The sequence below is a fragment of the Cyclopterus lumpus genome, unplaced genomic scaffold, assembly GCF_009769545.1.
Source record: "Cyclopterus lumpus isolate fCycLum1 unplaced genomic scaffold, fCycLum1.pri scaffold_72_arrow_ctg1, whole genome shotgun sequence".
In the NCBI taxonomy this organism is placed as follows: Eukaryota; Metazoa; Chordata; class Actinopteri; order Perciformes; family Cyclopteridae; genus Cyclopterus; species Cyclopterus lumpus.
In genome coordinates, this window is record NW_022974923.1 from 18,585 (window position 1) to 42,587 (window position 24,003).

Genomic DNA, 24,003 nt, shown 5'->3' on the forward strand with positions numbered 1-24,003 from the left:
ACTGCACAGTCTTCACTGGAGTATCGGATGAAAGTACATCTGTTTGGAGCTGTATCCTCACCAAGTTGTGCAAATTATGCTTTGAGGAGAACTGCAGATGATAATGTCAAAAATTTCCCTGCGGAAGTGATAAATACAGTCAAAAATAGTTTCTATGTTGATGACTGCCTGAAATCCATGGCTTCAGAGGAAGAAGCACTACAAATGATCAAGGACTTGAATGCTCTTTGTCATAAAGGAGGGTTCAATCTTTCAGGATGGATCAGCAACAGCCGCAGAGTACTGCGGTCAATCGCAGAAGACAAACGACCAAAAGAAATGGTGGAACTGGATCTGGATACAGACCAACTTCCAATGGAGCAAGCACTAGGACTACAGTGGAGCATTGAAACTGACACATTCAAGTTCAGGACCTCATTACGACAACAGCCACAGACCAGAAGAGGCATCTTGTCAGTGGTCAGCTCACTTTATGACCCTTTAGGATTTCTATCCCCATTTAGTATGCCAGCCAAGCTTTTGTTGCAGGAGCTTTGTAAGAGAAACTTGGGATGGGATGACGCTATGCCCCACTCCTTCTCTGAGCAATGGTCTAATTGGCTTGAGGACCTTCGAAGGATGTCTGAGTTCAAAGTGGACCGCTGTATTAAGCCCAGAGACTTTAGAGACCCTGCTACAGCCCAACTTCACCACTTTTCTGATGCCAGTCAGGTTGGATATGGAACTGTGTCCTATGTGAGATTGGAAAAAGACTGTAAAGTACATGTTGCATTTCTCTTAGGAAAGGCCAGAGTGGCTCCACTAAAGCAGACTACAATTCCTCGACTGGAACTCACAGCCGCAGTTCTTGCTGTTCGAGTTGATAAAATGCTTCGGAAGGAGTTACAATTTAAACTTGAGAAGTCAGTTTTTTGGACTGACAGTACAACTGTTCTTAAATATATCTCCAGTGAAACCAGGCGATTCCACACTTTTGTGGCAAACAGAACCGCTTTTATCAGAGAAACGGCCGATGTGGATCAGTGGAGATATGTGGGTTCTAAGGAGAATCCAGCAGATGAAGCATCAAGAGGATTAAGAGCTGAGGATTTCCTGAAAAGCAGGAGATGGATAAAAGGACCGGAATTTCTATTCAAGTCAAAGGAGGCGTGGCCTAAACTGGAGGTGGATCTTGATGCGATTTTAGCAGATGACCTTGAAGCGCTCACACCAAACCACATTCTAATGTTAAAGGGCAAACCAATCATACCACCAGGACTGTTTGATAAAGATGATCTATACATCAGGAAAAGATGGAGGCAAATACAGTACATGGCTGAACTGTTTTGGAAGAGATGGATCTCTGAGTACCTACCGATGATGCAAGAGAGACAAAAATGGACAAGGCCAAGAAGAAGCCTCACTATTGGAGACATAGTTCTTGTTGCGGACTCTACAGCTCCAAGAGGATCTTGGATGATGGGAAAAGTGTTGGATGTAAGACCAGATGCAAAGGGTCTGGTGCGCTCTGTGCGGCTTCAAACAAGAACAAGCATTCTAGAGAGGCCGGTGACAAAGCTCTGTCTGCTATTGGAAGCAGCAGTTTAGCATCATGGACTAATGCTTTCTCTACCTCTATCATTCTCTACCTCTATTTTCTCTCATTTTTCTTTTTGTAGGTTCATCAAGAAGATTCACTTAAGGTTAAATGCATGGCACATAGAATAGTCCCTAATATTTCCTAGTTTGCCATTGAATTGTATGTTGCCGGAATAGCTCCGTTTGAGAATAGTATGTAATTGTGATTGTATGCACAATTAGGGGCCGGAATGTTGGAGCTATTTAATTGATATTAGTATTTAGTTGTTTTATTGACAAGTAGTATTGTTTAATCATTCAGGTTGTTTGCTTATTTAGGTTAGATGTTTTGATATATTAGAATAGGTTTTTTCTTGTGATAGTTTTTAGTTTAGTTTAATTCTTTATTGTTGTTGTCTAGATATATTTAGTCTTTTGGTTGTTCATTGGTTCGTTAATTGGGTAACACTGTGGGCACCTGTGGTTATATGTAGGAGTAGGCAGGTACAGGACCAGCATGCACCTGGGTAGGCCTATGGTTTTTTACCAGCGCAGGAGAGGCAGCGTCAGGAGTTCCTTTGTTCTTTTGTTTGTTTGCTTGTTTTGTTTAGTTAAATAAATTATAAGAAAAACGGAATCCTGAATGGACAATGCTTTCTTTTGGCTGCGTAAACCACAAACCCATGGTGCGTCAGTGGCAATTTGATTTATGTTTGTTTTTGATTTGTTGGACAAATGGCCACTACAATAGTGTTAACTAATTGGGAAAGTATATAAAAGTTGAGCTGGCTTTATTTGTTTGGATATAAATGGTCTTATATTATATTCGCCATGTTTTCATTAAGTTAATTATTCGTTTTGTACGTGTTTTATTGCCAGTAAAGAATGTCTCCAGTACAGCTAGCTAACACTAAAGCATGCAGTCTTTCTAGACTGAGCATGCGCAGCAGTTGCCCACACGAGATGACCGTACTCATATCGGCGCTTTTTTTAATGAAAGAATATATTTTTGCGGTCGTTTCATTCTGCTGCTCATCGTGTTAATGTTTGAGACACAGTGACATAAAAGTGACACACTTTTGAATGTGTAAAATAGCCTCCTCAAATATGAAAAACATCACAAGATTGTTGATATTGGGTGAATTATGAAAATGTTTAAATAATAAGGATTACATATATTGTCATGCGTGCTTCGCTTATGATCTGTATCACCTAGATGTCAAATTTAATAAAAACAAACGTCATGTTTTATTAGTAGTTCTCAGTATTTACTAATGCCAGACGGTCGGTTCTATAAAACCGACCAGAAAGCAGCTTTGGTTGAGATAAACATGTTTAAACTGGGTCACGACAGTCAAAAAGTCAGTCCTAGTGGATTAATATACACTAATAATTAAAAATATTAGCAACGTTAGCATAACAATCGTGTATTTTGGAGGTTCAGAAAGTCTCTGGTAAAATACATTGAACCCACTGTAGAAAGTGTAAAAACCTCACCTTTTCTTGGAACAAGTAGTCGGTTTGACTGGTGGTCACAAGTTGAGGGTCCACGGAGAAAAACTCGCCGTTTGAAGGTTTTCATCCGAGATGTCGTCGAGTGAAGGGAGAAATAAATACTTTTCTGACTGATCCAGTGGACGTTGGACGATTCTGAGAACAGAAGAACGCTTCATAGAACCACATGCACCTTGACACTTTACCATGGCAACCTCGGAATCTTCAGGTTAACTGCCAATCAAACACAACTTCGTGAGGAATACACGCACTGCCTTCTGTCATGTGACCTGCTCAGGTGTCCACCACAAGTTCATTTCAAAACCTCCTACAAAACACGGTCTTAGATAAAGTAAAAATAAAAATAAAAACCTTTACCGTCTTTGTTTTGTCTTTAAATCGGACACATTTGCCATAACAGTTACATTAAATCCGCGCACAATACAACTTCCTTTTTCACTCCACGAGCCGCCTTCAAAATAAAAGCATCTTTTCTCAAAACAGGAAACAAAACAAGTCTTGCTCAAGGCTGTCAAAATATGCAACAAAAAACAACCGAATTGATTGACAAACAGTTTCCAAAGCCAAAACATCAAATTATTTTTCATATTCCATTACATGACCTATGAATATTTTTCACATTAGTATCAACAATGTCCCTTTCCAGTTATGAGCTTAAGAAGCCTCTAACAACAGAATTAACTTCTGCACTGGGCCCTCCATTATGGAGAGTTTTCTAAGGCTTTAGTCTCTTATCTCCCACTGAGTTTTGCTGGTGAAGCTGATATTTTAAACGTGTTTTCTTTTATTAGTATCATGACTTCAATATTGTAATTAGGGGCATACCATGTCATTTAGCTCTCAAAAATGTTACAATTATAATTAGGATATACAAATAATATAGTGATCATGGCAAGAATATACTCATATTGTGCAAATATTACGTTTTCTAAAGTTTATGATAAAAGTTTGCTGAATTACAACAAACATTGACCACACTTCTTTACCATATAAACCTGGGACTTCAAACACAAAAGTTCTCTACCGATGACAACAGGGAATACAGAGAATTGAACCACTTCATAGGATGGAGCCAGCGGAACCGCTACCAGATCAACTAGAGCTGGTGGTGGACTTCCTCCAGGAACCAATGAACATCCAGTGAATGCTTTGAGATTGTCAAATATTATAAGTACCTGGGTGTTCACAACAATAAACTGGACTGGTCTGACCACACACATGCACTCTATAAAAAGGGACGCAGCAGACTCTTTCTGCTGAGGAGACTGAGGTCTTCAAAAGTGCAGGGAGCACTTCTTTGACTCTGTGGTAGCATCAGCCATCTTCTATGGAGTGGTCTGCTGAAGCAGCAGCATCTCAACAGCTGACAGGAAGAGACTGAACAAACTGGTAAAGAAGGCCAGCAGTGTGCTGGGGTATCGCTGGATACGGTGGAGGTGGTGGGAGAGGATGATGGCTAAGCTATCATCCTCTTGTAACCACAAGTCCTTCCTTCCTGCTGCTGTCAGGCTGCACAACCAGCTGAGCTCCCAGTAGACCAAAAGACACTTCAATCACTTTCAACATTTCAACCTGTGTAAACATCATAAACGTTGTGGGTTATTGGGTGCTAACTGTCAAACTCAGGCATTTCTTCACCTTTTCTTCTCCCACCAACTGGCTTCATCACCGACGACATAGCGCGAGCGCGTGGGACCGACCTCATTTTACTACCGACCCACGAGCCTTCTGAGCCCAAACCAACCGTCAGATATCTTCCTCGGAGATGAACAAAACAACATTTTCAAGCATTTTTTGTTCACAATCATAATCTTTTTTTTTTTCTTTCAGGAAAAAGCGATATTCAGCATCTTTCGAAAAAGTTCTGTGTTTATTTTGTTATTAAATATTGAACTCCATAAAAATGTTTTATCGATATGAGCTTTGATCCCCGTAGCTTTATGAAACAATATAATCCTGGACACACAATGAGCCGTTGTCAGCACTGGTAACAGAAGGCCTGCTCTCTACTGCAGGCTGATCTCAGAGATGAGTTCCTGCGTGTGAATCAGCCCTCTGTCGTAAAGACTCAGTCTGCTCCTCAGTCTCTGCTTGGCTGCATTTTCCACCACCAAGGATTCAGCTGAAACACATGAAACACATGACGGGATGACTTTTAGTGGGCTAAAAAAAGAAGATATAGGGGATTGTTTTCATCGATGTTGCTAAAGCTGGTGAAGCAACATTTGTACTTACTGAATATGCATATCCTTTACATTGCATTTGATTTGTGTATTTTTGGTTTACCGAGGGCAAAATACTTGATACACGACATCTATAATGTCTACAGTTTAATTTGTATTCTCTCTCTATACAAATAAATATAAACAACACTCAAATTCTCTATAACTTTAGAGATAGTTCTAGCCTTGTACTACGTTTTTTACTATAATTATATTCCTAGCTAATACCTCTCAATATTGCCTTAACCTGACTGGCTGTACACGTTTTATTTATCTGTAAGCCCCCCCCCCCCCCTCCCCCCTCCCCCCCCAACACACACACACGCACACACGCTGAACCTGGAACACTCACTCTGAGGGCCGACTGTGAGCTCGCTGGTGAAGCCGTTGGCTCTGCAGTCCTCGCAGGCCAGACTGCTGGTCTCAGCAGGGCAGCTGCACTGCACGGGACAGCTGCTGTACAGGTCCACCGCCCCCCCGACGTCACTCAGATAGGTCACCTCCGACTGGCTGCATTCACAGGGACCCTTGTCCGTCAGAGAAGCGGGGGGGCTGCACTGCTCATCGAGCTCCACAGGGATGGAGGGCGTTGGGCTCGGCTCGGCATCAGAAGGGTCTCTGTCCTCCAGGCTGCGGGGTTGGTCGGCGAGGGGGCAGCTAGGTGGAGGAAGCAGCTTGCTTAGTGCTGGAAGAACCTGAAGACAGTTGAGATTTTTTATATTTATCTCATCCATGGCACCTAAATATGACGGCGTATTGCATAATTGCATACATGCCTAAAATAAACCTCATAGAACCCCTTAAACAAAAATGACTCCAGCAGCATGAAAGAAAACCACCGGCGATAAAACTCTGCATGTGGACCTTTGAGCTGAGGATATTCTGCGGTGCCTAAAGGATAAGAATGAAGTGGTATTGCTCACGTTCTCCATGCTCGGTTTGCTGCGGAGGCGGCTAGCTGCACAGTCCAAGGCCAGGCGCAGAAGGTCGGCTTCATTGCAGACCCACCCGGCTTCATTGCAGACTCACCAGGGCTGTTTGCCTCATCCAAGAACTGCATACAGGAGTCCACGCCGCCGCTGTCCTCCACCTCAGTTACAAGCAGGTCTCTCTGACAGAGCAGACAGACAGTTGACACTTACTCTGATCATATATGACCTCACAATGGATTATGTAGCCTCGAGATAAAGGCACCGTTCACCTTCATAAAAAAACAGAACCCGGCTTCATTGCAGACTCACCAGGGCTGTTTGTTTCGGTACCTCCTCTCTGACCTTCCGTCCCGTTAATGTTTCAATTATAACCTGGGAGCAAGCAAAATGTAATCAATGGCAATACATCATGTTTCCATGTTACTGTCCTTCATGACAGTAACATTTACTTTGTATTTCTCCTAAATAATATTGCTAATACGTAAATGTCTGTAGACTGTAGATAAGAAGTGGACGTGATGTCACTCTTTGGTTTGTGGACTGCAGTTTTGAAGCCTTGAGTTCGGCCATCTTGTTTTTTTGCAACCAGTGAGCGTAAGTGACCACCCTACCTCACTTCTATACAACCAGAGGAGTCACCCCCTGGTGGCCAGTAGAGAAAATGGAGCTTTAACACATGAAGCATAGACTTCTATAAAACCAGAGGAGTCGCCCCCTGGTGGTCAGGAGAGAGAATGCAGCTTTAACACATGAAGCATAGACTTCTATACAACCAGAGGAGTCGCCCCCTGATGGTCAGTAGAGAGAATGCAGCTTTAACACATGAAGCACAGACTTATATACAACCAGAGGAGTTGCCCCCTGGTGGTCAGTAGAGAGAATGCAGCTTTAACACATGAAGCATAGACTTCTATACAACCAGAGTCGCCCCCTAAAGGTCAGTAGAGAGAATGCAGTTGTAAGACACTTAAACATTGCCGTTGCTCGTCAGAACCGGAGGTTGACGCTTTTACTTTTTACTCCACTATGGTTAACAAAATGATAATATAATACTACTAAAGTTGTTCAAACGAGTTACACCTCAAGCTGTTTACATATACTGTATCTGTGATAGTAATCTAGTGGAGTTGTATGTACATAATGATATAACAGGGGACCATTCTGCGTAGTGTGTACTTTTACTTTTTATACTCCAAGTGCATTTTTTCGGATAACCTGAAAAAATGTACCCGTAAAATGTTGAATGTTGTACTTAAACTTGTAATCGACCCGATGAACACACGGCATGAGGAAAGTTCAGCGAAGCTTTTATGATCTTGTTACAATCACCATTCCGAAGCTGTAAACATCCAGGCTGAAGGACAGCTTGCCGTCTCGGATGTACTCCTCAGAGAGGTATCCCAGTTTGCTGGGCGACCTTGTGTCCAGAGTGACAGTGCAGTTCTGATTGGCTGAATGAGGACGGAGAGGTTAGATTTGTGTCCGACTTGCTCTGACGTCATGCACACGTGGTCAACGATACTCTCACGAGAGCGAGGTGGCCGTCGATTTTAGAGCCAGGCGCTGCAGGAGCTCTCATCGACTGCGGTATTAACCGGTTATAAGTGAGCCTCACACAAACCCAGAACGCTCGGTTACAATAATAATAATAATAATAATAATAATGTATACGGTTATTTATTTAGCATCTGTAAATATATATAGAGAGAAATGACAACTATCTTCACATACATGTATTTATATAAATGTCTAAATAAATATGACATCCAACAACTACAATATGGACAATCTTTTGTCCTTAATTCCAAAAATAACATAGTTAAATAAATAAAAAGATAAGAACATTTGGTCTATAAACTAGTACTAAACTAATTCCACAACAACTGTTTTTGTGACTTCCTGAACAGTGACTTCTTGTGTGTTATTTGAATTATTATTATATTAGTTCAATAACAACAATCTCTTAATTCGTGTATTTTTGATATGTTTCTAAAATCTGTAATGTAAAAAAGTGTGTTAGTTGGGAAAAAACTCTTTAATTAGTAAATTGAGGAGCCTAGAATAAAAAGGTAAACAAACAGTCCTTAAATAGTCCATTTGTTGCTTTAACTGGTGGGCAGGGGATGGTTTAAGATTTGTAATGGAGACCAAAAATAGTATTACTGAGACTAGAAGGCAGTTTGTTTTTAACTTTTTTACGCTTTCGTCTTTCGTTTGCGCATGCGTGAGAGCTCCCTCCCTCAAAGGATTCTACTGTTGACGTGACAACAGGTGCTTACACAAAAGTCCAAATTGAAATGCGACTTTCTGACGGCTAAAGTTTCCTCACAAAGACCTTTCTTAAAACCCGTCACGTTACAGTAACTGTTGTTTCGCTCCGGTGGATTCAGGTGAGCTATCTTCCGGTTCAAATGCTGTCGACCTGCAACGGTGTCGCGGCAGCACCGGCTCGAGGAGGTGCGGAGCGGGGGACAGGGAGACGTAGCGACGGCCACAGAGGAGCCCCAGGGCTCGCTGTTCAGGAGTGGCCGGATGGATCCACATACGAGGGAGGATTTGTGAACGGATACAAACACGGCAAAGGGAGGTATACCTGGAGCAATGGAGAGGTAAAGTGCATGACATTTTTTTCTGTCTCCTGTCGGATTTTCCTGAAGCCACTGCTTTATGTCCCTGTCTGCTCCTTTGTGTAGTTCTATGAGGGCTCTTTCTACAAAGACTACAGGCTGGACTCTACTGCTGGCCCACAGGACACAAGTTCACTGGCAAGTTCTATCTCAACAGAAAGGAAGGATATGGACAACAACTGTTGCCTGACGGAGCCACCTTTCAGGTTAAATGGATAAAACGAGGATTTTTTTCAATTCAGTTTATTTTGTATAGCCCAATATCACAAATTACAAATTTGCCTCAGAGGGCTTTACAATCTGTACACATACAACATTCCTGTCCCAGGGCCTCACATCAGATCAGGAAAAACTCCCCAAAAATAACCTTTCACATGGAAAAAAGGGAAGAAACCTTCAGGAGAGCAACAGACAAGGATCCCTCTCCCCGGATGGACTGATGCAATAGATGTCATGTGTACAGAATGAACAGCATTACAGAGTTACATAAACACATTACATGAATATGACAATGTATGAATGGACTTCCAATCCATGAAACAGCAGAAGGTAGAGAGGAGGGGGGGCGGGGCGATCAGCAGGGCCAATGCGGGAGGCCGGCTCACGGCATCAGACACCGCAAGGTTTTACAATCTGTGCACATACGACATCCCTGTCCCAGGACCTCACATAGAATCAGGAAAAACTCCCCAAAAATAACCTTTGACAGGGAAAAAAGGGAAGAAACCTTCAGGAGAGCAACAGAGGAGGATCCCTCTCCCCGGATGGACAGAAGCAATAGATGTCATGTGTACAGAATGAACAGCATTTACAAAGTTACATAAACACATTACATGAATATGACAATGTATGAATGGAACTCCAATCCATGAAACAGAAGGAGGTAGAGAGGAGGCGCATCAGCAGGGCCAACACGGGAGGCCGGCTCACCAGGCATCAGACACCTCCAGGTCCAATGGACCCTATAAGATGTGAAGTCACAACGACTCCGGGGAGGAAGCAGAGTTAATAAGGTGCAATGGAGAGATGTAAATTCATCCATAAGGAGAGAGAGAAGATGAGATAGATGCTCAGTGTATCCTAAAACATCCCCCAGCAGCCTATAAGCCTATAGCAGCATATCTAGGGAGCATATCTAGGGGCTCGACCAGGGCAAACCTGATTCAGCCCTAACTATAAGCACTCTTAAACAGGAAAGTATTAAGTCTATTCTTAAATGAGGTGACTGTGTCTGCCTCCCGGACTGAAAGTGGAAACTGGTTCCATAAAAGAGGAGCTTGATAACTGAAGGCTCTGGCTCCCATCCTAACTTTTTGGATATGATGGTGCATCACCAATCAAGGCTTTGTAGGTGAGGAGAAGAATTTTAAATGTGATTCTTGATTTTACAGGGAGCCAGTCCAGAGCAGCTAATAGTTTTTCTCTTTTCTTAGTTTTTGTGAGTACACGAGCTGCAGCATTCTGGATCAACTGGAGGGACTTAAGAGACTTATTAGAGCAGCCTGGTAATAAGGAGTTGCAGTAATCTAGTCTGGAAGTAACAAACGCATGAACCAGCTTTTCTGCATCTTTTTGAGACAAGATGTGCCTGATTTTTGAAATGTTACGTAGATGAAAAAATGCAGTCCTTATATGGCATTTGGATAGTTTCCTTTTTGTTTTTAGTTTTTCAAATATCAGTAAATGGCAATCAACATCTCCCCTCTTCTCAGGGTTTGTACCACACTGACCAGAGGTTCGGGCCAGGTGTGGTTGGTCATCCAGATGGGCGTGAGGATGTGGGTCTGTGGCATGGAGAGCGCCTGCTAAGGCTCTGTACCTCTCTAGAAGAGGGCTTTAGCCTGAAGAACTTTCCTGAATATGCTGCCTACATGGACCCAGCTGTCATCATAATGTCCATGACTCAGGTACTTTGACCACTTTCTCACTCACAGATGAATATGTATGCAAGCCTAAAACCTCTTCATTTTCATACATATATTTTGTTTAAAACAATGTTGAGACCCCAGCTTCAACAATGTTTGACCCAGCAAAGAAAATGTAAAACTTCTCTCCTGATTGGATTGCCCCAAACCAACTGTACCAGACATATCATCATTGTACATGTTGATTATGTATCTAATTTATTTCCAAGCCCACCATGCTGGATAAGCAAAACAGGAAGTAAAACCTAAATCATGGAGACTTTCTTCATGCAAAATGTACACGTTCATGTATGAATTTGCTGAAGATTTTTAATTGACCTCTCTGCTCCTCTCCTCTTCTTAGCAGCCTCTCACTAGTGTTCTTCAGCCAGAAGCCAGAGCATACTCTGAGGTAAAGTGCAGCTATAATGAACATCTATGGATATGTGTGTTGAGACTTTACCCAAAACAGATCGATTAATTCCCCATCCTCCTCAGGTGGATACGGACAGAGATCTGCTGTCAGATGATTTTATCCTCCCCCCCGGTATGGAGAGTTACTCAACAGATGGTGATCACTTGCCGCTGCCCCCTGGCCGAAGGAAAGAGCTTGATCAGCACTTCGATGGCGAGCTGTGGGAGCCAGATGCTTATTCATATCAAGGCTATAAGCGAGACCCACTCGCCGCCCTGCCCTTACAGTCCTACATGCTGGCTCACATGCACAAACACAGGTCAGACGTTCATCAAAACAGTATTGTTTGAATATTGTCCCAAAAACACATTTAGTTGTCAAGCAGTAAGGAGTGAAAAAGGCATACTTTACATTATCATCTAAAAGTGTGTACAGTTTTGTAAATAAGATGAAATAATATTTGTGCGCATATAATTTGCGTGTTGGTCTCCTAGACTACAGGCTGGAATTGTGGGCTGGGACGTGGCAGCTGTTCTCGCTCTGAACAGGGACAGTTTTGGGCCTAAAGGGCCTTTGGAAGTCAGTTCAGAGTTGTTGATCCAGCACGCCTGCAGAGGGGAACTGCAGACAGTGTCACAGATCCTCCAGACCGGTTTGGTCCACTCTGATGTCACCGATTCACAGGGACACAGTGCACTGATCGCTGCCACAGTAACACTTACTTCTACTATAGTTTCTTGATTTGTTTTTTCACTCATTTGCTGTTGGATTGTTATCCAATCCAGGTTTTACAATCAAACAAAATAGATAGATAAATAAAGAAATACAAGTTTTTCTTATGTTTTGCCTCTTTGACTGTTTCATTCTCTTTTTTGTACCTGTTAGGTAAACTGCCATAATGATGTTATCCAACTTTTGTTGGATATGGGTGCCGATGTTGACAAGTTGAATTGTGAAGGCATGTCTGCCCTGGTTGTGTGTCATGTCCTCTACTACCCTTTTCAGTCTCTGCACACCACCTTGGCTGAGACACCCTCCACAACTCAAGTAAGATTTTACCGAATGTTTCCTCGTAACTTCTCGATTTGTAGTTCACATGTATGAAACTGTGTTTTGTACAGACAAATTCAATTAAACCACTTGCACTGTAATTTGTCACAGGGTTTCAGGTCCCCATCTGCATGTGGGATCAGTCCCCAGATCAGCCAAGTGGACTTCACCACAGACACACCCAGGTTAAAGAACGCACCTCACCGATACACAACCCTAAGTAACTACACTAACCAGAGTCACATCTGATGAGTAGGAATTGAGAAAAGCGAAGTCACTGATAATGGTCTTGAAAATGTCATATTCATAGTCACTCCCTAGAACAGTTATGTCTCTAAAACAAGCAGATGTATTCGTTTAAGTTTCCTATTTATTTTGGTATTTTTCAGGACAGCAGAAAAACAAACGGAGCACATCTCACATCACAGCAGTAAAGTGTTTAATGACAGTGAGCTCATCGCTGAGCGTTGGGCTGGCAACAATGAACCTGAGACCCCTGCAGATGCCAGAGACCCACAGGAGGAGGAGGAGGAAAACGAGAACGTGAGAGAAGAGGAGGAAAGAGGCTACAAGGAGACAGCAAGGGAGGGAAAGGTAGGAGAGAAAGAAGAGGGGAGCAGAGCGGTGAATGAGAATGAGAGCAAAGGGGAGGAAAGTGAGATAGAGAGCAGATGTGATCAAACATGGGAAAATGTAGAAAGTCAGGTGAAAGAGATGGAAAGAGAATTTAATATGGGAGAGGAAGTTGTGTCTGGTGGTAGAAGAGACACAGGGTCACGAAAAGAGAATATCGAGGTGAGGGAGGAGGCAGAGGAGAGAGTGCGGAATAATCATGAGGAGGATGTAAAGGAGAAAGGAGAGAGAGGTGTGGAGCGCCTCATTCAGGTGTTGGATGGTCACATTGCACTGGGTGGCGTACAGTGGAAGAAATGTTGTGCTGACGCAGCAGGACGAGTTCAGGTATAAGGCACAGAGATCCCATACTATCATTAGTTTGTAGTTTGAAAAAGGGTTTTCAACTCACTGTTTTCTACTCAACTCTGTCTGCAGCGGGGCAAAGACAAAGAACTGACCCCAAAATCGACCTTTGAGTCTGCCTGCTCCGTCAGCAGCTATAACATCCAGGTCACAGAAGAACTGATGCAGCACTCGGCAGAGGCGCTGAGTCGCACAGGATTCCCTCAGCGCTCAGAAACACAGGAGACCGTACGCAAAATGGCTGCCATGAAAATCGAGTAAGTTCTGTTTCCCTCCGTACTCTCTTTTCTAGTGCCGTTTGTTCTGTCCTGACTAGCCTGATTTTGTTTGTGATGTGACTGTCTGAGCAGACACCGTGTCCATTGGACCACCTTGAAACTATTGCTGGAACGAGGAGCTGACCCCAACGCATCCAGGGTCCCCATGCCTGTACTCTTTTTAGCCATTATGGCGGCTGACACTGAGGCCGTCAGGAGGCTGCTACTGTGTGGAGCTCGCACTGACATTCCCCTTCCTCCTGAGGTTTTAACTTATCGTTTTAACTTATCGACTTAACTTATCATTTGTTTAGCCACAGAGAAAACAAATGAGCATCCATTCAGATGCAGAGCACAATTCCCCCTCATCCTCTCATCCTTTTTGCAGAGAAAAGGCCTTCATCCCCTGCATGTAGCTGCAGCACTGCCAGGTCCAGCGGGTCCCAGGATCACAGAGTTATTGCTCCACGCTGTCACCGACCCAGACGCACAAGCATGCGACCAGAATGACATCTGTGAACGAGATACGGTCCGCGTGTTTCTCTCCTTTAAGCCTGAAACCTTAGTAGTCATATTTAAGGTGAGGGTGGAACTGGGAAGAAAAGGGTTTCAGAAAGTCTTAGATCTTTTATTCTTACAGTTCGTCATGAAGGCCCAGGAATCGGTCAGCACCAGTAAGAACCCACAGCTCAAAGGAGGCCGGACCGCGCTGCACATGGCCTGCCAGAGAGACAGTGACTATGAGCACACGCTCACACCTATATGCACCATCACTGATGAAACATGATACTATTGACTCTGTAAATCTGTAGCATGTTGCAGACATGATAACCAATCATGTTGAGTATATTTACCCAGTCCCTGAGAAGGTCAAATAATACATGTTCCAGACACAAATTCATAGTTTTTTTGAGTATATTATATTATATTATATTATTTGAATGGCATGACTTACAATGTTTAGTGAACAATGCAAAGTAATAATCTGGTTAAGCATGAGTTTTAATAGCTTTAACAATGACAGGATATCAATTATTGCAAGGCAGAAAATCCCATAATTCATGAGGTTTGCTCACAATAATAATAATAATATTATGTACCATTTTAAATAACTCATGTCTATTTTTTATGAAGAATGCCAGCAAGGTGGTAGCCCTCCTGCTCTCCCACAGAGCCAGCACAGACCTCCTGTGGAGTGGGCACTCACCTCTGTCCCTGGCTATAGCAAGTGGCAACAACCTGGTAGACCACACACAAACACAGACTCACACATACAAGCCGACCAAACCTCACTTTGTCCTGAACCTGCTCCTTTTCCCTTCCCAGGCAGTGGAGGAGCTGTTGAACGGAGGCGCAGATCCCAACATCCCCCTGGGCCGCGGGGTGGGCAGCGCCCTCTGTGCCCTTGCCAACATCAACCACCACTTAGGTGGTAACAGAGCTAAGCTGGTACACACATACACACATATACACAGACACATATATGTAGATGGGAATGTTTCACAGATAGGCAAACTGTGGAGAGAAGCATGCAGTCAATTGATTTAGAACAACAGGCATTTATACATTTCCTAAATAAAGCTGCATAATAAATTGACTATGTTGACAATGTTTTTTTTCCTCATGTTCACTTGTTTTTGTCTCCATAAAGGTGTGCAAAGATGATTTTTCACTCAGAATGTGAAACTGCACATTACACATTTCTGATTTATTTAACTTAGTTTGACTTAAAAAAACATGACTTGAAATGATTTGTATCCATCAATATTGTCAAAATAGTTAAAGCAGAAGTTTATTAAGTTATCTCTGTATTGAGTCATTTGAAAGTATAGGGTTGAATCGTGTGTATTTGTGGTTGTCTTTGATTTAGTTGGACACGTTAGCTAAGGCTGGTGCTGACATCTTGATGCCGGTTATGGTGGGGGATGTTGTGGGAACTGCAGTCGACTATGCACACTACTCCTTTAACCAGGTACCTGTAGAAACACTGGATGCACTTATGCAGTCAATCATACTTTTGGAAACATTAAACTGTGTCAGGGAGTTGTTGATTCAACTTTTGGTTCTTTTTGCAGCCATTGTTAGTGGAGGAGTTGTTCTGGGCGGTATTATTTTGACATGCGTTTTTAATATTTTGTCCCTGTAGACACAGAAGGAGTTGAATCATTTTAAACTCAAATTATATGGTACATACTTGCATTCGTACAAGAAAGCTTTGTGTACTTTGCTTTGATTGCTTATTTTTCTTATTTCTGAACACCTGTCTGTGTGTTATATGTTACTCTATAGGACACGCATATTGCCAAAACTCCCTTCCACGTTCTGAACATGCGAGAGAGGGAAACATACACAGCACGGCGCGAGCTGCTGAGCTTGATGGGAGATCTGCTGAGACAGATTGCTGGCCAGAGAGAAAAAGAACATTTATTGAGAGAGCAACGCCTTACGTTGAATAGTTAGTAGCTATAGTATGTTTGTTGTTTTTTAAGGCAAAAATGTATTTGAAGCGTATGTATGTGTGCTGTATTTAAGTAGCGGACCAGTAACACAGAGAGGTGTGTGTACACAGGGGCAGATGCCATTTCTTCAAACATGCTCCTTCCCAGCTGTGAAAGTCTGTCACCCATAACAGAAAAGCAGAGGTACATATACACACGCATTCATGTTCTTTTTGTCCCTTTTTATTGTTGTACTTTATCTAATTTGTAAGATTGTTTTATCTGAAATTCCAGAAGCAAAACAAGGAAACACAAATCTAACAGGAGCCTGTTTCCAACTGTGTCAATCTTTTCTCAGGAAACCAGTGATTAAGTTCTGCTATCAATGCGGTCGCTCGGTGTCCGTGAAGCTGACTGCATGTAGCCGCTGCCGCAAGGTCTTCTACTGTTCAAAGACCTGCCAACTGAAAGCTTGGGATGAAAGACACAAGGGAGACTGTATCCGGGTGACAGGTGGGAATCAGTCTCTCCATCCAACAGTTAGAACCCAACAAACCCGACAACACCAGCCCCCAAACCCTACCGAAGCTCAAGCCTGAAATATCACTAAATAAGCTTTTAATGAAATGACAATGTGTAACTTTTGTCATAGTGTTTTGAATATGTGATGTATGTAAGCTAAAGTGGTGATGATGTACAATATCTGGGAAATACTCATTTGGTTGTATCTTTTGGATGAACAACGCATGTAAACACTTTGTCTCTCTTCATCTAGCATCCGCTGATGGACTCCAGAAGAGTGTTGCGTTTCAATCAACAAGAGGCCCCGGGCCCTTGACTGTCAGGTGGAAATCCCAAACAGACCACAGGCCCTTGAGTGTCAAGTTGAAATCCCACAGACCTCTCAAGCCCATGGGCGTGGCAGAGGAGGTCTTGGAGAGCCAAGTCAACCTGAACGAAAACTACAGCTGCAACTGATCGATACAAACATTTATTTCACATACTTAATTACAGCGGAAGTACAACTCTCACAACCTAACAGTACATCATTTCTTTATCTGATTCTTTAAGTCGTAAATGTATATATTTGGCTGAATGGTAATGACAATATTTTGTGCCATAATCATTTCTCTTTGGTATATTTATACCTTTGAGTTCTCAATCTGTTGTAGTATTACAATATAGCGTAACAATTGATGTCCCTATTTGTGCTAAAGCCACAAAAACATTGAATGTCTGGGTATACATATTTATGAAATTAATCATCTGCTGGTAATTAAATTGTGTGTTTGTGTGCTGATACAACAATATGCAAGTAACATTTTACTTTCTTAGCTGGTCAAGGTAGAGTGAGTTTTAACTCGTTATACCTCAGTCTGATATTTAAATGAAACCGTCTGAGCATTTTAGAGGGGAAATGGTAATAATAAATGTATTGTGCTTTAAAGGGTTATCTTAGTTTTTGTTTTACTAAAATCTGAATCAGAAAAGTAACTAATAAGTACAATCTGTCAAATACATATAGTGGAGTAAAAGGTACAATAGTGTCCTCTGTAATAAAGTAAAAAATAGTATACAATGTTATTACTTGGAATGTACTTGGAATATTCCTCTAATCTATCCTGTACTTTGTACACCAATGTCAATACAGTTCTTGGATATCTGTAAAATGTATTAAATGCACAAATCAAACAGTTTGAACGTCATATTATCATGAAGACTTGTGGAAATGAAGGTGTGTATATCTTGATTACCGTAAATTACCTAAAGCTTCACATCAGGGGAGGTTGCTGCAGGATCCTGCGCCTTGCATCACACCGCGATGAGTCAACAGGGCGGAGAGCAGCTGTCACTGAACTCCGAGGATTAAACATGTCTTTTGGAACGCTCGATTAAAGGCAATCTGTTATTATTTTAGTAGTCAAGCACCGAAACTGGAATATATATATATATATATATATATTTCTTTTTTAAACAAGCAGCTTCTCTGACATTGCGAGTGGAAAGTGGAGCGTGTTGTGACAGGATATGAATGCGGACATAGAGGAGCAGGAAGACGAACTGCTCGCACTCAATAGTATCTTTGATTCCGAGGAGTTCGTCCGGGATGGATCGAAATCTGCCGGAGAATTCCGAATATCCGTAGAGCTGCCTGCGGACTTCACCGTGACTCTGAACGAAGGTCAATATGGTCTTGTTATTGATATGACAACTGCACAAAACCAGTTCCCCAATTTGCTTGGCATGCGAATTATTATTACAAAAAAAAGTACGATTACAAAAAAATGTATCCAATAAGAAGTTTCGAAAATATTTCACAAGTGTCCAAGAAAGTAAAACAGTAACAATCGAGAATGAAATAGTTATTTTTCCTCAGGTGAAACGCTGAGGCAGTATGATATATCATTCCTTCCACCTTTGCTCCTCACCTTTGAACTACCTGATGACTACCCATCCTCCTCCGCTCCCTCATTCTCCCTCACCTGCAGCTGGCTCACACACATGCAGGTAATCAATAGAAGCCAAGCAATGTGGTTCAATTAAAACGGTATTTGTTGGTTTACAACCTGCCTGGGTCACACACAGAGAGAGAGAGAGAGAGAGAGAGAGAGAGAGAGAGAGAGAGAGAGAGAGAGAGAGAGAGAGAGAGAGAGAGAGAGAGAGAGAGAGAGAGAGAGAGAGAGAGAGAGAGAGAGAGAGAGAGAGAGAGAGAGAGAGAGAGAGAGAGAGAGAGAGAGAGAGATTATTGCAGAGGGTCAATAAAGATTACATCAGTATTTTTGCCCTCACCTCCCACAGCTCTCTGCGCTGGGTGCTCAGCTCATCGATCTCTACCAGGCCACAGGAGGCGCTGTGGTGCTCTTCTCCTGGGTACAGTTTCTTAAAGAGGATGCCCTCAGGTTCCTGGACATCCATGCTCTGTTGGAGCTCCCCTCTGACGAACACAGCACCCAGTATGATAGCCTGGACTCATTAAATGCTGCACTCTCAGAACCAAAGAATAATCAACAGTCAGGACCCACATATCGCCAAGATTGTAATGCCGTAGATCTTTGGAAAGCAGACCTCTCCGCACCGTCTTTGGAAGTTGAGCATCCGACAGGGATTCTTGCTGATGGCCAAGATCCTTCAACCTCAGACTGGAGAAATACAGACTTGAGGGAGGCTGAGCGAACCCTTCACGCCTCAGAGTTTAAGAATGATCTGTCCACAGTGGCAGGCAAATCAAAGCGTCTTCCATCTGCTTCGTCAGATCAAAGTGTTCAGGAAGATGTCCTAAATGATGGAGATGTGTCAGCCCCATTGTTACTTCCTCCTGGGTCCTCAGACCCACTGGGTCCAAGTAAACAAGGAGCTGCTTTCCTGCCAATCCACCCAAGAGAATCCCCTCAGAATGAAGGCCAAACACGCGCTGGCCTCTCGCTGACTCCGTCACAAGCTCTCCTGTCCCAGCTCCTGATCTATAATGCGGCTCAGACACAGAAAGCATTTTCCGCCACGGTGTTTGACTGTGGTGTGTGTTTCGTGGGCTTGCTCGGTTCAGACTGTGTCCAGTTGCCCGAGTGTGGCCACATCTTCTGCAAGGTCTGTCTCACCAAGTTCTGCACACTCCAGATAACAGAGGGCAACATCAAGGCCGTCAGCTGTCCTGAGGCGGACTGCTCTGCCACCCCGACACCTTCACAGGTACAGTCTCTTCTCCCTGCCAAATACAGCTCCTTTCTGAATCTCTTATTGGGGCTTTTTTTGTGACTTCAGGATGCAAAATGAGTGTTTGACTACTGTGCTGAAAGTACTTTGATCCTTAACTTAAAGGGACAGTGTGCAGGGTTTGGTGGGATCTAGCATTGCAGTTGCAGATTGCATCCAACTGAATACTCCACAAGCATATCAGATACACTACCGTGGCCTTCAGGTAATGTAAAAATGTGGGAGGCTCACTTTAAAGTCATTGTTTGGTTTGTCCGTTCTGGGTTGCCGTAGAAACATGGCGGTGACTACGGTCTGTAGAATATGTGAAGACTATTATACTCCATTCCTAAATGCTACACACTTTCCCTGTGAAAGTAGCAATACTAAAGTTTTTTAAATCCATTACAAGTAAAAAGCCTTACAGAGGTCTTACTTAAAAGTAAAAATACTCATTGTGCAAAATGAAGTTATATTATTATTGATGGTTTGACATGTAAGTATTGTTTTAATGCTGCTGACGCACATTTTAGCTACTTTTTTATACACTGTGTTGGACATTTTCATCTAAACAATGCATAGTATTTTGTAAGATGATGTTTGTGTAATTATTTTTAAATCTATAAGCAACAAGTTCACTATAATAATACATGCAGTGGAGTAGACAATACAATATTTTACGGTAAAATGTATTCAAATAAAAGTATGAAGTATCATAAGACAGAAAGTACCCCAAAAACTGTACCGATGTACAGAGTTACTTTCCACCACTGGAGATGTAGATGTTGATTTCTGTTTTCTAAATTTCTGCAGCCACACCTTTGGCTTTTCTCACATGCATTTGTGTTGTTACTTATGCCTATATGCAGAGAAAGTGTACACCAATAAACACGTCATTCAACACATGTCTGCCATGTGTGGTAGGTGAAGTGTCTGGTAGGGGAGGAGCTGTTCAGCCGCTATGACCGTCTCCTGCTACAATCTACTCTCGACCACATGGCTGGTATGTTTACCCTATATTCCTGTTCAACTGAGGATCTATTCAAAACCCTGATACATCAGAATGACCAGAGTTAAGAATATAGCAATTTCCCTCAAGAAGTCAAAGAATTTGATATTTATTTTCAGTGCATAAAAACATTAAAAAGTATATATTATATAAAGCATGTGATTTATTTGTGCTTTTTTTTTTTTGACACACCCTTATAAATATAAACAAAATAAATTTGATATTGGGTTAATGGAGGTAGACTGGGTTGAGTTCGTGGAGGTATCTGTGCTCATGTCTCTTCTTTCCTACCCTCCTCGTAGATGTGGTGTACTGTCCTCGGCGTGTTTGTGGTTCGGCCGTTATTGTGGAGAAATCCAGTGCTGCAGCACAGTGCTCTGTGTGCAGCTTTGCCTTCTGTGTCGCTTGCAAGAAGACCTACCATGGAACAGATAACTGTTTGGGAAAGAGGAAAACGAAAATATGGGAAGCACAGCAAGCCAATGTGGACCTGCCACAGTCACAAGGTACAAGCATACGAGTGCACGCTTGGCTGTATTTTTGTGTTTTTAAAAATTGTAACAAAACTCCTTGTATGTGTTGAATGCAGACTTCATCATTTGTAAGTAGTGACTAAAGCTGTCAATTATTGTAGTTCATTTTTAAAAAGTCTAAAGTAAAGTATCTCAAATGTGTAAATAAGTTCAGTACTTGAGTGTGCCTCGTTACATTCGACCACTGGTTGGTGTGGATGCAGATGTGCATCTGAAGCGGTGCTCTGATTGTGCCTCAGAGGGGCTGAGTGCTCTGTGGGACGACTATGCCAGTGGCAGCAAGCAGAGGCAGCGCCTCCTGGAGAACAGGTACGGCCGCAGTACAATGCGGGCCACTGTGGAGGAGTGTCTGAGTGAGGACTGGATGGCCTTCAATAGCAAGAACTGTCCTCACTGCTTTTGGAAGATACAGGTATTCACCGATCTGCACTAATTTGCACACAAACACACACAGAAAGATTATAATAATGTGCGGACTGTTTCCGGCCACCGGCCTTACGTAATGCATTATGTTGTTGTGTTGTGTGTTGTAGAAGAACGGAGGATGTAACATGATGACGTGCTCTCAGTGCGGACAGCTGTTCTGCTGGTCCTGCCTCACCAGACTGCCATCCCATCGCGCAGGCAAACACTTTGAGAATGGTCTCTGCTATCAGTACCAATAGGCCCTCTTCACAGCTGCCATTTTGACATGTCATATCGGGGTAAACACTGGTTTAATAGGTTTAATACAATGAATTATGGTCCCGTTCTTTTTAGTGTGTCACAGTCGTTCCAGTGAGCGAGCATGCACAATACCAGGACTAAATACCACTTAAATTACACAGGTACAGAATTAATGTGATTAATTACAAAGACATGTCAAAGAGGCTTCTGGGTAAAGGGCCTGTACTGCCCAATCTTGTGCTCCAAGCCCCCCTTACTGCTGGCCACTGGCCGCCAGCCATGGAGGCGAAGAAGTAAACAAGTGTTGCACATGGTATGTTGTGTTCAGTTCAGTTCGATTTTTAAGTGCACCTTAAAAAAATACCTGACAATGCACATCAGTGCTGATTTTAAGAAAAATAAATATGCAAATAGTATAAAAGAAACACACGATGTGGAGCATGTTGCCAAATAGTTATCATCTTAACACAGTTTAAATCTGCCAGTAGTGGAAGAAGTACTCAGCTCTAAATCCATAATCACTTATTTCATACATCATTGTAATGAAAATCTGAAGCTGCAAAGTAACTATTAACAAATAAATTTAGCGGTGCAAAAAGTACATTTGTTTCCAAAGTCTGGTGGTGTATAAAGTAGCACAATATGGAAATAATCACGTAAAGTACCTCATAACTTTATTTCAGTACAATACTTGAGTAAATGAACATTGTTCCACCACTAGAATTCAGTACACTATAAATATTATAGGCTTTTGCTACAGATGCGCCAACTAATATGTATGTCACAATTCATACTAAAAAGCCCAAAACACATACAAATACTAATTTCTACTGAGCCTTTACAGTCTTTACAAAAGCACAGCACTTATATTACTGTGTCTCGACCAGTAGAGGGTGCTAAATAACAAGAATGACAAAACAGTTTGGTAACTTTACAAGAGATCCCTTTTAGTCAATGCACTTTTTATTAAAAAAACATACTTCATCATTCACTATTGAATAATCGGACAATACATTAGTGAAAACTGTGATGAGACATGCATGCTTGCTGGTCTAGATGCAAAATGAATAATCTATTAAAGGAAATCACCAAGTGTACCAAAGCCACATTTCATATATGATTATTGTACCTAACGGTTCTGCAACTGATTCTCATTTGTTTTATCAGTCGACCAATTATTTATTGGATTCATTGATTAATAGTTTGGTTTACTGAAAACAGAAACTAGTAAAAAGGGCCAATCATAGGTTGTCTGCCCGACAGTCTTTCCCCAAACATATTATTTACTTTGTTTACTAAGAAAACAAATAGATATTCACATTTGAGAGGCTGAAACCAGGTAGGTTATGCTTAAAAAAATACTTCAACAATTAATGGAGTATGGTTGCGGTTTACCTTTCTGTTAATCAACTTATTGATTGAGGAAATAATCGTTGCAGCTCCAGTACCCAAGGTGTCACTTTTTAGAGTCTTTCAACTTCCTATCATGTACTTTATGTCTGTAAAGTATTTTATCTTACAGCCTGTTGTGAATTGTTCTGCAAGAGCTTTAGCCGTGTAAAAACTTAATTGCGATACAGTTCTGAAGTTCTGACACAAAAATATGGTGTACAACTGTAAATGTATAATATTTGGCAACTTGGCAACCTTTCTGCAAGTTTTTTTTTGCACTAAAGCCGTTTGCAGATTTGATGATTGATGTATGATTGCACGTGTTTAAAAGAAAATACTTTGTTACTTTTATGTGAGAACTAGTGTTTGACATTCTGTTTTGCATTATTCTGTGTACCATGTGGTTCATTCCTGTACTGCTGCTGTGACATTCAAACCTCCCCCGAGGATAAATAAAGTACCTCTCTATCGAGCTCACCTTTTTTATTTTTCAGCGATTGTCATCCAAGTTAGTAATGTCACGGTAACTTTTGAGCATAGAATCAAAAGTTGAATTACTCTTGTCATAGTCATAGATATGACTTGCAAAGACTGCTGGGAAATAATTTAGCCTCAGAACGTTTAACACGCTATAGGCACTATTCTTCAGAAATGCACAATGAAAACATATTTTAATGAAGCCCTTCAAATGGCACCCTGCAGCTATAGTTGTTTGCTACTTTTTACTCACTGATTGACTTCCTGTTTTTAAATGCCCCTCCCTTCCTCCACTGCTTTGTGTTAACAGTGGAACCAAGACCACTGTTGCTTTCTGAGAA

The 24,003-nt window shown here is 42.0% G+C and overlaps 2 protein-coding genes across 2 annotated transcripts; both read left to right on the top strand.

Moving 5' to 3' along the window:
* The first annotated feature begins 8,436 nt into the window (after nt 1–8,436).
* Nucleotides 8,437–17,388, top strand: LOC117728581 (ankyrin repeat and MYND domain-containing protein 1-like). The gene is given in 21 exon segments (XM_034529268.1): nt 8,437–8,835; nt 8,920–8,950; nt 8,953–9,059; nt 10,566–10,760; nt 11,125–11,169; nt 11,256–11,491; nt 11,667–11,883; nt 12,058–12,219; nt 12,334–12,407; nt 12,612–13,182; nt 13,273–13,457; nt 13,551–13,722; nt 13,846–13,986; nt 14,098–14,199; nt 14,589–14,699; nt 14,784–14,906; nt 15,328–15,429; nt 15,747–15,912; nt 16,027–16,099; nt 16,254–16,408; nt 16,671–17,388. Coding segments are annotated over 21 exon segments (3,369 nt in total). The 5' UTR covers nt 8,437–8,637; the 3' UTR covers nt 16,874–17,388.
* Nucleotides 17,389–17,906: 518 nt separating this feature from the next.
* LOC117728582 (E3 ubiquitin-protein ligase RNF14-like) lies at nt 17,907–23,658 on the top strand. Its single transcript, XM_034529269.1, has 7 exons — nt 17,907–18,077; nt 18,273–18,403; nt 18,695–19,582; nt 20,510–20,588; nt 20,897–21,100; nt 21,367–21,539; nt 21,661–23,658. Exons 1-7 carry the CDS (start codon nt 17,924–17,926, stop codon nt 21,790–21,792), a joined length of 1,761 nt encoding a protein of 586 aa, XP_034385160.1. The 5' UTR covers nt 17,907–17,923; the 3' UTR covers nt 21,793–23,658.
* Nucleotides 23,659–24,003: the final 345 nt, after the last annotated feature.